Source organism: Camelus bactrianus, chromosome 6, assembly GCF_048773025.1.
Source record: "Camelus bactrianus isolate YW-2024 breed Bactrian camel chromosome 6, ASM4877302v1, whole genome shotgun sequence".
In the NCBI taxonomy this organism is placed as follows: domain Eukaryota; kingdom Metazoa; phylum Chordata; class Mammalia; order Artiodactyla; family Camelidae; genus Camelus; species Camelus bactrianus.
In genome coordinates, this window is record NC_133544.1 from 73,694,922 (window position 1) to 73,708,583 (window position 13,662).

Sequence of the window (13,662 nt, forward strand, 5' to 3'; positions counted from 1 at the left end):
TGTATTCTTTCTTCCTAATATTACTATTTTCATTTTCTAAATTAATATAAATATTTTCAGGTTCTGTATTTTTATAAAATAACTGAAAACCATGATTATTCTGGTCTTTCTAGCTCTTCCTTCAATGTAACTGCCTTTGAGTATGTGGAAGAGATAAGATTTCACGGTTTTATTGTAGAAGGTATCTAAAATTTTGAAATGAGCTATCGGGTAAGATGCTTAGCCTACTTTCTGATATTCAGCATTTCTCATATCATCTTATTTATTGTGAGGAGGTGCATCCAACAGTAAGACTATTTATCAGACCTATCCCTTGGTTTCAGAATAGATCCAGGCTTGAATAATAAATCTGCTCTTTACTGACTCCGTCACCTCAGGCAAGTTACTTACTTAAACTGAGCCTTAGTATCCCCACCTGCAAAGTGATACAACAGAGATAATGACATATATAAATACTTGGTAGTGTATATGACACGTAGTACATACTCAATGATCATTTCTTCCTCTCCTCTCCCTCCAGGGTTTATAATAGAAAAGAAATTAAGAAAAAAGGTAAATGAGGAGTCTTCTAGTAAGCCCAGATGAACCATAGGAAGGGAAACAGGGTGCAAAAACATGGAGAAAAGTCTTGCATTTTCATCTCAGAGGCACGCAGTATATTAAGTTCACAAGAGCATTGGGAAAATGACACACATATTTAATCTACTAGGTTATAGTAAGTTTAATGGGATCTTTGTGTCAAATGACGTTTCGTTTTCCTTTCTCTCCCCCTTCTCTAATTCCCTTTTGCTAACATTCTAGATAGCTTTTCCTGACTCCATGAAAAAACTTCTGGAGGTAGCAGTAAATATGAATAAAGCTATGTGGCTAGTTCTAAGTTGCACCCTGCCTGATGCTTCTGAGCAGTTTAGTAAAGGCTGAAAGAGCCCGAGGAGCATTATTCTTTGTCTCTCTTTGGTCTTCCTCTTACAATTCTGCATTGTCTGTCTTACTCCCATTTACTTGTAATCATGTGCTCCACACCCTCAGAAGTCCAGAGTAGAAAAGTCCTAGGCAGCTCTGTCCTGATACCAGCATGCCAAACATGTGAGAATTTTATAGAAGCCTGTTTTTTGTCTTGTGTGCTGTCTACTAAGGGAGGGGAAAAACAGAAGTACTAGGCAGCACTGTGAGTTCACTGAAAGGGTGTGTCCTTCAAAATGACACCATTGTCATACCAGGAGTGATGCTTCATAACCAATTCCCAGCTGTATCTGCTTGTTTTGATAATTATGGGCAGGACTCCTGGAATCTTCAAGTTTGATGGAAGTTAGTTTTGCCTTCAAGCCTCTCTCTGGACTTACATGGAGTTTTGTTCATATTTACCAGAAGGATAGAAAATATTGACTTGTAATTGGCATGACTCACCTAAAGGAGTAGAATTACGTAATTGTACAATTTGAGAGATCCAGGCTTCTTTACTCACAAAATATCTTCCTCCTCATGGGATACTATATTGGAAAACCTGACTAGCAATGTCATTTCCAGGCACTAATTGATTCATGTATATTACTTTTCTTAACACTTTCTGCTCTATGGGGCATTTAGAAGTTTTACATGAGAGGAATAGATAACTTTGTAGAGGGATAGATAACTTTGGAGCACACTGCCTGGAAGAACAGTCTTCGAAAAGTACTTTGTTGGGGCTCTAGGAAGTGATGGAGAAGCACAAGGCTGCCTGAGCAGGAAGATGGGGTATTATAGAAAGAAACGGTGTACGAAAAAGATGAGAGGGTGCAAAGTGACTTCTTTTCTTTTTATAATTGTAACTGTGGAAGACTGACAAAAGAGAAACTGTAGTATGAACTTATGTGTGATTAAAGCTGAAGGCTTATAAAAATCACCAAAGTAATAAAGCATATGGTTCTATTTATGCTTATGTCTAATGAATGGTCAGTTCTTAATTCAAGAAAGACCTTTATGTCTTCGATATATATCTTAGTATATGAACCTTTTGCCAGAGCCACAGTCCTACTGTGGCAAGCAAGTTATGAGATTAAATTTGCATATGAGATTAAATTTGCAACTTTTGGCAATTTAATAATTTTAGTATTAATAATAATTAATAATAATTTTGTGAGCATTAATGGCTTTAATCAAAGCTCAGAATCTTAATTAAACTCCAAAACAGCCATGACAATAGAATTATAAACAGGACTCTAAATGTAATAATGGCTTCCTGTCTTGGGAGTGTTGTATTGATGCTTTTTGTTTAGATGGTTCTACTAAAAGTTTTGGTTAGCTATAGATATGACTAAAAATTTTGATCTGTGTGTGACTGGCAGGCCATTCCAGATCATATATGTGTGATGGCAGTTTTCAGTTTGTGGTTCGAATGGTTATTTGTAGGCTTTGTGCTACTATTACATGTAGCTTTGTTTTTAAGATCCACTTAAATACTTTGACAGTACACCTTGTTTTTCTGCTTATTTGTTCATTCAACATACATTTACTGAAGTACCAACTGTCAGATCCTTTTAAGTATTAGAGATGCAAAAATGTAACAAAATCTTTGCTTTCTAAGAGTTCAGTCCAGTACATTCACAGTTAACAAGGCTCCCTGCTTATCAGTGAGTGTACTCCATGGCAGTGTGCTCAACCTTAGCACTTTGACATTTTGGGTCAGATAATTCTTTGTTGGGGGGTGGGACTGTCCCGAGGCGCGTTATAGGATGTTTAGCAGCATCCCTGGCCTCTACCAACAAGATATCAGTAACACTGCTCCCCTTTACCCCCAACTCGTGACAACCAAAGCATTCTCCAGACGTTGCCAGATGTCCCCAGGGAATAAATCCAGAATGTGAACCACACTTTTGTATATGTCATAGACAAAAGGCTTTGGTAAAATTAGTTTTTAAAAATTTAATACAAAGCTAGCAAATGTAATGAAAAGAAAACAACCTAAATCAGTCACACAGTGCTTATTACTCCACATGACTGTTCAAAGAGCAATACTATGTAACAGTATATCACTGTTGATGATTAGAAGGCAGGACTCAAGGAATCTTCACCTACTAAATGTTTTGTCTTAGTTTGAATATCTACGAGATAGATCACTTTCTGAGTTACTATGAGTGACTAAGTTACTATGTATAGGAGAATAATTACAATTTCTTAGGGACTTCACTACAACAGCAAACAATGCTGTTGGAAAGGGAGAGTCTACTATTAATAAAAACCTTAGTTCTTTTCTGAGTTCTTTCTATCAACACTGTCCTTTTCTTGTTAAGAATGAAAATACTTCATTATCTCCAATGAATAGCATGGACAACTGGCACATTTTTAGAATGTATCCTGCTTTCTGCAGGCACATGACTTTGGATTTTGTTACCTTACTGATTGAACACTACCTAGCTTAGACTTCTTCACCTTGTTGCTTTTCTATATTGAAACAACGTACAAAGAACATTATACAACCTGGAATTCATTTTAATAGCTTCTTGAAGCTTGTCTTCTGGTAGTGCCTTCCTTTTCAAAGTAGAGAGACCACTTTCCTTTTAGAAACAATGCTTAACTGAAAGTCCTGAAACCTGAGTTTTAGCTTCACCTCTGGTACTAACTAGCATTTAAGCATTTATTTACCATCTCTCAGCCTTAATTTCTTCACATGTAAGATAGATAGGTAGATAGGTAGGTAGGTAGGTAGGTGGATACATAGATACACAGATAAAGACAGGCTATTTTATCCTGTTTTCCAGATAAGCACCCTAAATTCGATAGACACTCTTTGCTCAAACAAACTTGTTTTTTATATCTTTATTCTTACAGGATATCCACATTTCAGTTTCTGTGCCTAACCAGAGTTTTGATTCATCATGGATGATCTGTCAGCAGAACAAATTCAGCTGAGGGCTAACCAGGTTACTGATGAGGTAAACCTTTTACTCGGAATAAGTAATTAATTCTTTTTCAGTTTTCATAGTGGAAGGATGAGAGACCTTCTTAGAATACCATTTTGGCCTCTTCCTATTCCCTTTATATCAAAAACGCATTTGCCCTAGAGTGCTGTTACTAGCTCTTTATTTTTTCAACTTGCCAAAAAAACTAAACAGGTAAAAACAATTTGTATGATTTTTTTTCTTAGATAGTCATTATTGAACAGTTGCAACAAAGGTATTCTAGATTTGAGGAATTCTGGACATTTAGTTTTAACAGAATTTTCTAATATCTGTGTAATATACATAGATTTCTGCTTACATTGCATTTGTATAAATCCCATTAACTTAACCTTCTAAATTTTGTGTTAAGGAGCACCTGGTTGAAAGAAAATAACAGAAATTATAGTGACCAACTCTTTTTTTGTTTGTTTTTAATGGGGGGATAGATAGGCTGGCAATCTTTAAAAATAGAGTAGCATCGTGAATATAGCCTGTGATCAGATTTTTTGCAGTGGGGGAGAGGGACTAAATGTTTTAGAATGCTAAAACTCTGTATTTTTTCCTAGTCTCTGGAAAGTACAAGGAGAATCCTGGCTTTAGCCATTGAGGTAAGAAAGTATTTAATCATCAAGTTAAGTATAGAAACTATAGAGAAGGGATCCTGGTAGCCCAAGCTGAAATTATTGTTAAGAGTCAGAAAGGTATTGTACCAATAAGGTTTATTATTTGAAACCACTAATTGCTGAAATTGTCAAAACATGGACTCATGGCCCTTTTTTGTTTTTCTCACTCACAGTATTGGAATATGACAGGGAAGATCAATTCACCAAGAGTTTATGATTTAATTATTTTGTGGGGGTTAATATGTTAAAATGTATTGGTTTGAGGAGATTAGTTTTCTCTATATCTCTACTCCTCTGAGAACTTAGGTTTCTAATGATTCTCTCTTGCTGTTTGTCAGACCTTGAAGGTTTTTTTCTGTTGGTTTTGTTTTGTTGTGCTATAAGTTTTTTTTTCCTTCTTCTAGTCTCAGGATGCAGGAACCAAGACTATCACTATGCTGGATGAACAAGGGGGTGAGTTGCAGTCACTGGCAGAAACTATTGATTTGATTCAGGATGCCAGAAAGCCTTTTCAAATCAGCCATGTATAAAATTAATTTAAGCCTTTCGGAGTACCTTGCCTTTGTAACATAAGAGTGATATTTTATTTCCATTTTCTGATTTGAATTATATCATGTGTTTGGTGCCTATTTGAAGTAGGGACCACAATGCCCAATTATGTACCAAGTATTTGTTAGGTAGGAGGGCTTATTGTGTGCATTGGTCATATGTGTATTAGACATGATATTCTTGCATCATTTTCAGAAATCAGGTTAAGTCCTTAAACAGGTCTAGAGTCAGGTGGACTTGGAAACATTTTGTTTGATTTGGCCCTCGGCATTCTAGTTTTTATGGTCTAATTAATTTTTATTAATCTTACGACAGCCCTCAAGTTTTGAGCCTGTTCAGTGATAGAAATGTTGATGATCTGGTCTGGTCAAAATACACTTAATTTGGTTGCAGGGGTGATCTCTAAACCCATCCTCACATGCTCCTGTTATACAAATTTCTTTAGAGCAAATATTTCCAGTCAGAGGCCAGATGCTTCAGGATCAGTACGTGAAAGACTGTTTTGTTTTGGACAGTATGTGATACCTTCTGGTACTGATACAGTCACTATGATAGGTTATTGGTAGATTTCAGGTTAAAGTTTGCTGTTTCCTGATAGTAATGTTTCATGGCTGGCACTGTGAATGTAACACAAAATGTAACTTCCATAACTTATTCTTAGAACAACTAAACCGCGTAGAAGAAAACATGGACCAAATAAACAAAGACATGAGAGAGGCAGAGAAGACTTTAACAGAACTCAACAAGTGCTGTGGCCTTTGTGTATGCCCATGTAATAGGTGAGTTGATAAGTCAACACCTTCTTCAAGTAAATCTGAAGTAAGAGCATCCCCCATCCCTGTCCTCCCAGGAAGTGTGACTGGGCCTCAATAAGAAACTTTGTTAGAAAAACTTAAGCTATTTCTCTTTCAGGCAGATCAAGCTTTTTATGTAAATGGGCATGTTCACTAAATCATTTCTTAAATGTATTCCATCTTTGAATCAAGTCCCAATTTCATTTTTTAATAATACACACAATGGTTGGGAAATACACATCTGGATAATACAGAGCAGGATGGAACTAGTGTCTTTTCCTTTCAAACAGGGAGCATTAACAAAGCCTGTATTCTGTGGTAGACAAATGAGGGATGGCCAAGGGACTAAAGGACTTGGCTCCCGGCTTCAAAAGACTTATCGTGTGGTTGGATCTATGAGGAAGAATAGGAAAAAGTAAAAACTATGTAAAAGCTACTCACATGATATCAACTGAGGGTAAGGGTACAGAACTGATCAGGGTTAATTTGGAGAACATCTTATAGGAGAGGTAGGACTGGAGGTGAGCTCAGAATAATTAGAAAGATTTGGATGGACACGGAAGAAGTGGGAAGACATTTCCTACGGGAAATTTGATGTAAATAAAGATTACCTAGGAGCTTGACTTAACTGAACTACATGATTCATACAGATGAGAAGTGGAAAATAAGACGTAAGTAAGCAGTAGAGAAATTTGAAAGCCAGCCTAAGGGGTTGATTATTGGGGTGGAGTACATAACTGCATGCCAGGAGACTGGTTAGGAACCTCTTGTAATCTAGGTCTGTGAGGTAAAACCTTATTATTGAGATGAGAGAGAAAAGTGTAAATCAAAGAAAAGTCACTTCAAATCAACTGATTGTATATCAAACATGAAGAGAAAAGTCAAAGAAGACTGAAGATTTGAAGTCTCTAGTAAACCAAGAGATGAAAAGTCCAAAATATTTGTGTACAGTGTATGAGATTATACTTGATGGAAAGGAATTCATTCTTTTGGTGACTTTATTATGAATATATAAATTCTCTGCCTGTTCTTGGGTAAAACAAATTCCATGGTGTTGACAAATATTATATGTATTCCCACTAGGATGAGGTTTGCACTAAGACAGTTAAACCATTATTATCTTCCCTTCTGTTAGAAGGAACTCATTTTTGTTTTAAAAAGTCATTAACAAAACAACTTTGAATTTTACCGTTGGCTGAAATGACATTGTCTGGAGATTGAATGACTGTCCTTTCTGCTGAGAGTATTTATTTTTAAAGAGCTTTGTAAGCATTAGTACTTCTATCCAGTTGTCTCAGCTGGTATGGTAAACCAAGAATGGGATACAAAGGTTTACAGACTCAGCATTTTTACTCCTTGAAGGAGGTATAGATGGAGGAGCTTTTGTTCTGTCATACTTTCAGATGTGTTTTCATGTGACAACATTGTCTTGCCATTTTTACTAGAGAAAATAGAGATAAATTGTTGGCCAATTTTAGGGTTTGTTCTGGGCATAAGAAGCTAAGAAAGACAAGTCTGTTGACCTTCTTAGACCTTGGTCGACTCTCCAGAAGTGCATATTTTAATAACTATGATCTGTCAATCAAAGTTTAGCAGATTACTTTAAACAAACAAGTTAGAAATGCACAGACTTTTTTGTTATAAAATCTTAACTATGTTTTGCAAACTTGTGCTTTTACCCTCTTGGAAGAGTTCAGAGGGAAAAAGTAAATGAATTTTCTTGAGATAGATATTAAGAGAAGAGCAAGGAAGAGGAAGTCCTCCATAGGACCTAGAGCAAACTATCTCTGAGTCAGGGGTTGATGAATAGGAAGAGCAGTGAATCCTAAAGTGATCTAATATCATAGAAAGTGGGAAATGGAGCTACAGAAATATTAATTTTACTTGCTTTTGTGGACCGAGAGAAGCATAGGCAGGATTTTCTTGGATACTGGTGAGAGAGAAGGTAGAGTGTGGTCCTGAAATAGTCAGTCTTCAGCCTCTAACCTCAGAAGAGCCATTTTCTAGTGGGTCAAGAGGAGAAAGCAGTTCTTAACAGATGGAATCAGGGGTTCCTATAACAGAACAGTTGTTCTCTGAAGAGGAGAGAGTAGTATTTCAGTTTAAAAGATTCTGTCTTCCTTCCACCTATGTCTTCTTTATACCATTGACTCCTTGTCATGTATGATTCTCATGTCCTCAGCTCAGTCTAATTTTATTCTGCCAGGGTCGTAATCTTTCTAATCTGATCTGCTAATCTGTGTTTCACATAAATAGCCATAACAGGAGCTTCTCAAAGGCTCACAGAATCTTCTTAGTCTTCTGTCCAAAGCTAGTACTAATTCTGGTAGTAATAATAATAATTTAGGTTCACATTTAGAAATCTAAAAAACTCTGAAAGCCAAGGGTTTGTTTTTTCAGAACGTAGTGCCACAATTTATTAATTAGACCATAAGATATAACCTGCACTGAAGTTATTTAATAATTGTTATCACACTTAGCGTAAATGTTAATTTGTTTCACTGCAGAAATATTGATGTGTATGGTTATGTGGTACTGCTCAAAATGTCTCGCATCCAAGGGTTTGGATGAGAGTTGTGGGCCTATATATTAATTTAGGCTCTTACTATCCTGAGCACTTTAAATTTAATCCTTGCAGTAACTTTAATATGACATAGATTCTCTTATTTCACCATCTTACATAGGGGGAAACGGACACAAAGTGGCTACACTAGCAAGTGGAAGAGCTGAGATTCAAAACCAGGCAGAGCACTAGTTGTTAACTATATGCTATGCTGCTTCACTTTGGAAATTTCTTTTGTTCGGTAGTATTCATTGAGGTCACGTCAGGAGATTTTTTTTTTTTGAGAGGATGGGAAGATATGATTTATTGGTGGTCATGAGTAAGGAAGGGACAGTGCCAAGGCTGTCACGAGTGCAGGGCCTGCTGTTTGTCCAGGGGGCCACGATTAGGGATGTATTTGACCCCACAGCCATCTGGGATGAGCTGCTTTTCTGCCACCATGTTCTCAAATTCACCTGCATTAAATTTGGTAAATTCCCACTTCTTGGAGATATGGATCTTTTGGTGGCCAGGGAACTTGAACTTGGCTCTCCGTAGGGCCTCAATCACATGCTCCTTGTTCTGCAGCTTGGTGTGGATGGATATGATGACTTGGCCAGTGTGGACCCTGGCCACTGTGCCCTGGAGCTTTCAAAAGGCACTGCGCATACCTCTCTGGAGCCTAGGTTGGGGACAGTATGCCAGGCATGAGTGTCCACTGGAAAGGGCTGTCTCCAAAGTACTTTAGGGCAATCCATACAGGCAACAGGCTACATACACTACCGAGGAGGCTGCTGTTGGCAGCCATTGCACACTGGGCCCCCTGAGGAAAAGAGCAGTTGGCTTAATTGGCTGCAGGGGATCTTTTTTTTGATAAGATGTGAAAATAGCTTCACTTAACAGCACTCTGTAGTAGAAGGGAATTTTAACTTTAGCTAATTCTTAAGGACTACTAGAATTTAAAAACAGACTAGCAGAATTAAACTTTAAAAGTGTGAATAAATGTCATTCTTTTAGCTTGTTGCTATTTGAATCCTAAGAGCAGAATAGCAGATCCTTATTAAAAATCATGTATCTTTGTCAGTAACTTTGATAAGTCATAATTCTGATTAACAAGAGTTTAAAAAGTGGCAGGGACATCTCAGAATAGTAAACTGGTGTCTGGTTTAACCATTCTCAGAGAACATATTAACTTGCCTCTCTTCAGTCTATGCTTCCAATGTCAAACATAATGGCACGTAATTTGAAGACAAGTGGGTTTTTCTGGACCACTTAAATTCAAAATTGATACTACAGGTTCAATCTTATGTCATATTAAGGTATAAATATTCAGCTCTGGTTAAAATAAATACTGAAATACTGTATTTTAATCAACATGTGATGACTTCCTCCATCCTGCTCTCCGGAGATGTAAAATATTTGCCTTCTCTTCATGTTAATTTTCATAATTTTAGGACAGAATATCATCATTCAGAAGTTCTTAGGAAAAATGAAGTATGCCCTGGTTTAGTTTTCTTGTTTTTCTTTTTATCTAGATTCTCAGATGTTGGTTGTTTCTATGAAACCAGGCAGGAATTTAAATGCATTATGTTTTGAAAACTCTAAACCTGCTTCTGTTCTGTTTGACTGGCATTCACTATTTTCTGCAATTCATTCTCTCACCTAATCTCTTCCTTTCTAATCTGCTTACTAAAAACGAAGACTTAACATCAGAAGCCGGGCTCAATAACTGATCAAAGGGAACTTTAAGATGCAGTCTTGTGGCGCAGTTTGGGCTGTTAACCTGCTATCTAAAGGTGATGCTTCAAATGGCTTTTCTGTGCATGTGCATGGATTTTGTGAATGGTGGAGACTGTCTTAAAAGCTGTGCTGTGGTGTGTAATGTAAAGTGAATTTGTTCTTGATGAGTGCTGTCTGCCGGAAGATGGACTGGACCAAAGGATCTTTTAATTTATAATACCACTCTTTAACTAATGGCTCTGATACTAAGTTTTTGCTAAATAACATTTAAGGTTATAAAGTAAAAATACCCCTGAAGTTTCCTAAGAAGTTTTAAATAGGTTGATCCTTGTAGAGAATTGGTGCATTCTAGTTCTGATCAAAGACAAGAGAATTCAGGCTAAATCCATCTTTCCATGGACTTTGATTTCAGCATCCTATCTTCTATTAAATTTCCCTACCTCTTTCCAGTTCCAGAATCAAGATTTCCTCTATTTAAATGTTGCTTCTAACGATTTGGATTCCCTATGATTTAGGCAGCTACCAAATTGAGGAATTAATTGCCAATGTAAGTCATCTTAAATGCCATTTGGAACAAGGTGGGATATAAATTTAGAATGTTACCATATCTAGTATCTCCTTTTTTAAAATAAAGGTTTGCTCTGTTTATATATGTTATAATCTGTTCCATAATACCTATTACATCATGTGTTTGCTTGCTGTGGTTTCATATTAAATTGATGCAGAGTTAACTAATCTTAGTTTTTTTATGGAAGTTAACCCCCTGTCAGCCTACTGTTTATTATGTTTGAATCTTTAATTTTGGATCTTTATTGGAACTATAAAGACCATGGTTAAATGTTAGAAAATTAAGAGTTTGATTTCTAGCCTTTGTTTCTTGTCCTACTTTTTCTTCTTTCCTGTAGCCTAATCAGCAATCTCATACACACACACACACACACACACACACACACACTCTCTCTCTCTCTCTCTCTCTCTTCTCTCTCTCTCTCTCTCTCTCTCTCTCTCTCTCTCTCTCTCTCGTAGTCATTACAATTGGTATTTATATGATCCCTTTTTTCCCTGGAATGAGAGAATTATAGCTAATATTGGGCTTTCTTTTTGCTGTTTTTATTCAGTTACTACTAATGTTGACAACCAAAACTCAAAAAAGAAATTGTTATTGCGTTCATATCCCGATACTTGTTGTTTTCTGCATTTACAGCAGCCGCTTGAATTGATTAAGGGATATTTCACATTTTTATTTCAAAAATGCCATTTTTGAATATGATATTTATAAGAAAAAATATGATGGGTAAAGATTATTAGACTCTTCAAAACTGAGGTCAGGGGTAAATCTAACTTTCTAGATGGAGTTCTTAATTGTATTAAAACCTGTCACAAATTGGCTTAAGCATGTTATCATGAAGTCTGATTTCTTCCCAGAATAGCTATAAATTTTATTATGCAGAAGAGTTCTGTTACAAATCCAGAACCATTTCTTTCTTACTGTAGACCAAAAATAACCCTGACCTAGATGTCTTTTTAGGTAGCTGTATTCCAGCTATGTGTGGCTATCTATAAATCTCAAAGCTAGGGAATGTTAATGGGTTCGAAGAATAAACATGCCATTTGGTAATCTGTGGGCTTAAAGTCATGAGCTTTTAACTAAGGATCAGGTTGAGGAGGTTGGAGCCTGTATTTATTCCTTGTTAGATCAAGAGCCACAATTCCTGTCCTAGTCTACTCTTTATGTACGAAGACTCTCAGAAGCATAGTGTCTTATTAGTGACTTTTGAATCCAAGCCATCACTCTTTGATCTGTTCTACAATCTTGACATCCTGATAAAAGCCTCACTTATATTACTTTTATTAATACTCCTGGTTAACTTTCTGATAAACCAATATATTATTTATTTTGTTTAGTTGCTATTACGCTACTTCAGAATTTTGCTTGAGACCCATCTTATAAACAAAGAATACATGTAAATGAGTTTTTACCAAATTAACAGATAATTATATATAAATATTCATTTAAATAATCTGTATCCACCTTGTTCCAGGGAGGATTTAACATGGCTTATTAACATAGAGATTAATTAATTTATAAAACATAATGGCATAAATAAGAAATTGTGAGAACTTAAAGAAAGGCACTTTAAGAAGTAGCTCTTCAGTATTCATAGATGTGTTTACATTCTCAGTGCCTCTTATCAAAAAATAAGTAGTACCCTTTCTGTAACATTGATGATTTAAGTCTAAGATCCAGTTCTGGGTTTGCCAAAAATAAATCCTCACGTGTCCTATTAAGGATGGAGCCACTGTTTTTATAAAATCTCTCCTCTGCTTTTGTAACTTCAAAACTTCCTCATTAACATATTTTGTGGAATAAGTCAGAAACCATTATTATAGCCATATACTGCTTTGTTTTTGTTTACAGAGAAGCAAAATTGTAAAAAATTGTAAAAAAATTATAAAATTGTTTAAAAAAAGTGTATTTTGTAATAGAGATTTCAAAGTTATTTTACTAGGCTCTTTTTCTTGCCATTTATACCTATTTAAGTAGTAAATCCCATGGTAAAATTCTGGCATTGGCTAATTTTCAGCTATATGATTTATGTCTAAAGCATATGTTTTTATTTTTAAGAGCCCTGAATTTAGGATCTTTTTTTTTAAGATAGATAAAGTAAACTCTTAAATAAAAAAACCCTAAACCAAACCCTAAACCAATGTGGCCAAGGTACTCATTTATTGCCTGTTCAATTTGGAAATAATTCGTGCCTTTCCTTCATGATGTTTATTTCTTAAGAAACCTTTTTTTAAAAATTTAATGCAAAAATTCTAACTTTAAAAAACGATCATCTGAAACTACTACAGCTCAAGTAAGTGGGCAGCTGAGGTCTAAGTACTGCCCACTCAACCTACTTTCCCTTCCATCTCTCGTCAACCTCTGAGATGCCTCTGAGGAACCTCTTAAAGCATCCCAGAGCACCTTTCCTAAGGAATTTTTTTCCTAGTGTCCGTTAATCTCTTTTCTGGAGAGCATCAGGCTAAGAGAACCTGAAATAATTGCACTTTGCTACTTGCTAACTGCTTAACGAAGATTTGCTGGAAGTAGTTGAACCTTAAAAAAATTTTTTTTAATCTTAGTGTGCTTACACAATTCATCTTTTTCGTATGCCAGATTGTGGTGAAGCATAGTTTAGATATTCTAGATCTAGCTTATGCTAAGGGTGCTAGGTCATCCTCAAGGACACAAGCACTAATGACAATTCTTCCTCTCTTGCTTTTCAATATCTCTCTACACTCCTGTCTCATACAGGACAAAGAACTTTGAGTCTGGTAAAGCCTATAAGGCAACATGGGGAGATGGTGGAGACAACTCTCCTAGCAATGTAATATCTAAACAGCCAGGCCGAGTGACAAATGGTCAGCCTCAGCAAGCAACCACAGGAGCAGCCAGCGGTGGATACATTAAACGGTATGCCAGTTCCTCCCAATATTGTTACCCTTTTCCT

General features: G+C 36.2%; 1 protein-coding gene and 1 non-coding gene across 3 annotated transcripts in view; one reads left to right on the forward strand and one right to left on the reverse strand.

The window, feature by feature from the left end:
• The window catches only part of SNAP23 (synaptosome associated protein 23), a 39,709-nt gene that overhangs the window by 17,806 nt on the left and 8,241 nt on the right, over positions 1 to 13,662 (forward strand). The window contains exons 2-7 of one of the 2 annotated variants that reach the window (XM_045524376.2): positions 3,808 to 3,911; positions 4,484 to 4,525; positions 4,945 to 4,993; positions 5,751 to 5,868; positions 9,961 to 9,993; positions 13,467 to 13,625. In XM_045524376.2, coding sequence (XP_045380332.1) covers positions 3,855 to 3,911; positions 4,484 to 4,525; positions 4,945 to 4,993; positions 5,751 to 5,868; positions 9,961 to 9,993; positions 13,467 to 13,625 — 458 coding nt within the window. In that variant the 5' untranslated portion in view covers positions 3,808 to 3,854. The remainder of the gene's footprint in view (positions 1 to 3,807; positions 3,912 to 4,483; positions 4,526 to 4,944; positions 4,994 to 5,750; positions 5,869 to 9,960; positions 9,994 to 13,466; positions 13,626 to 13,662) is intronic. The other variant, XM_010965200.3, reaches the window with a different exon arrangement.
• On the reverse strand, positions 9,152 to 9,283 carry LOC123619727 (small nucleolar RNA SNORA70). The gene has a single exon (XR_006728393.1). It is a non-coding gene; the product is annotated as a small nucleolar RNA SNORA70 (small nucleolar RNA).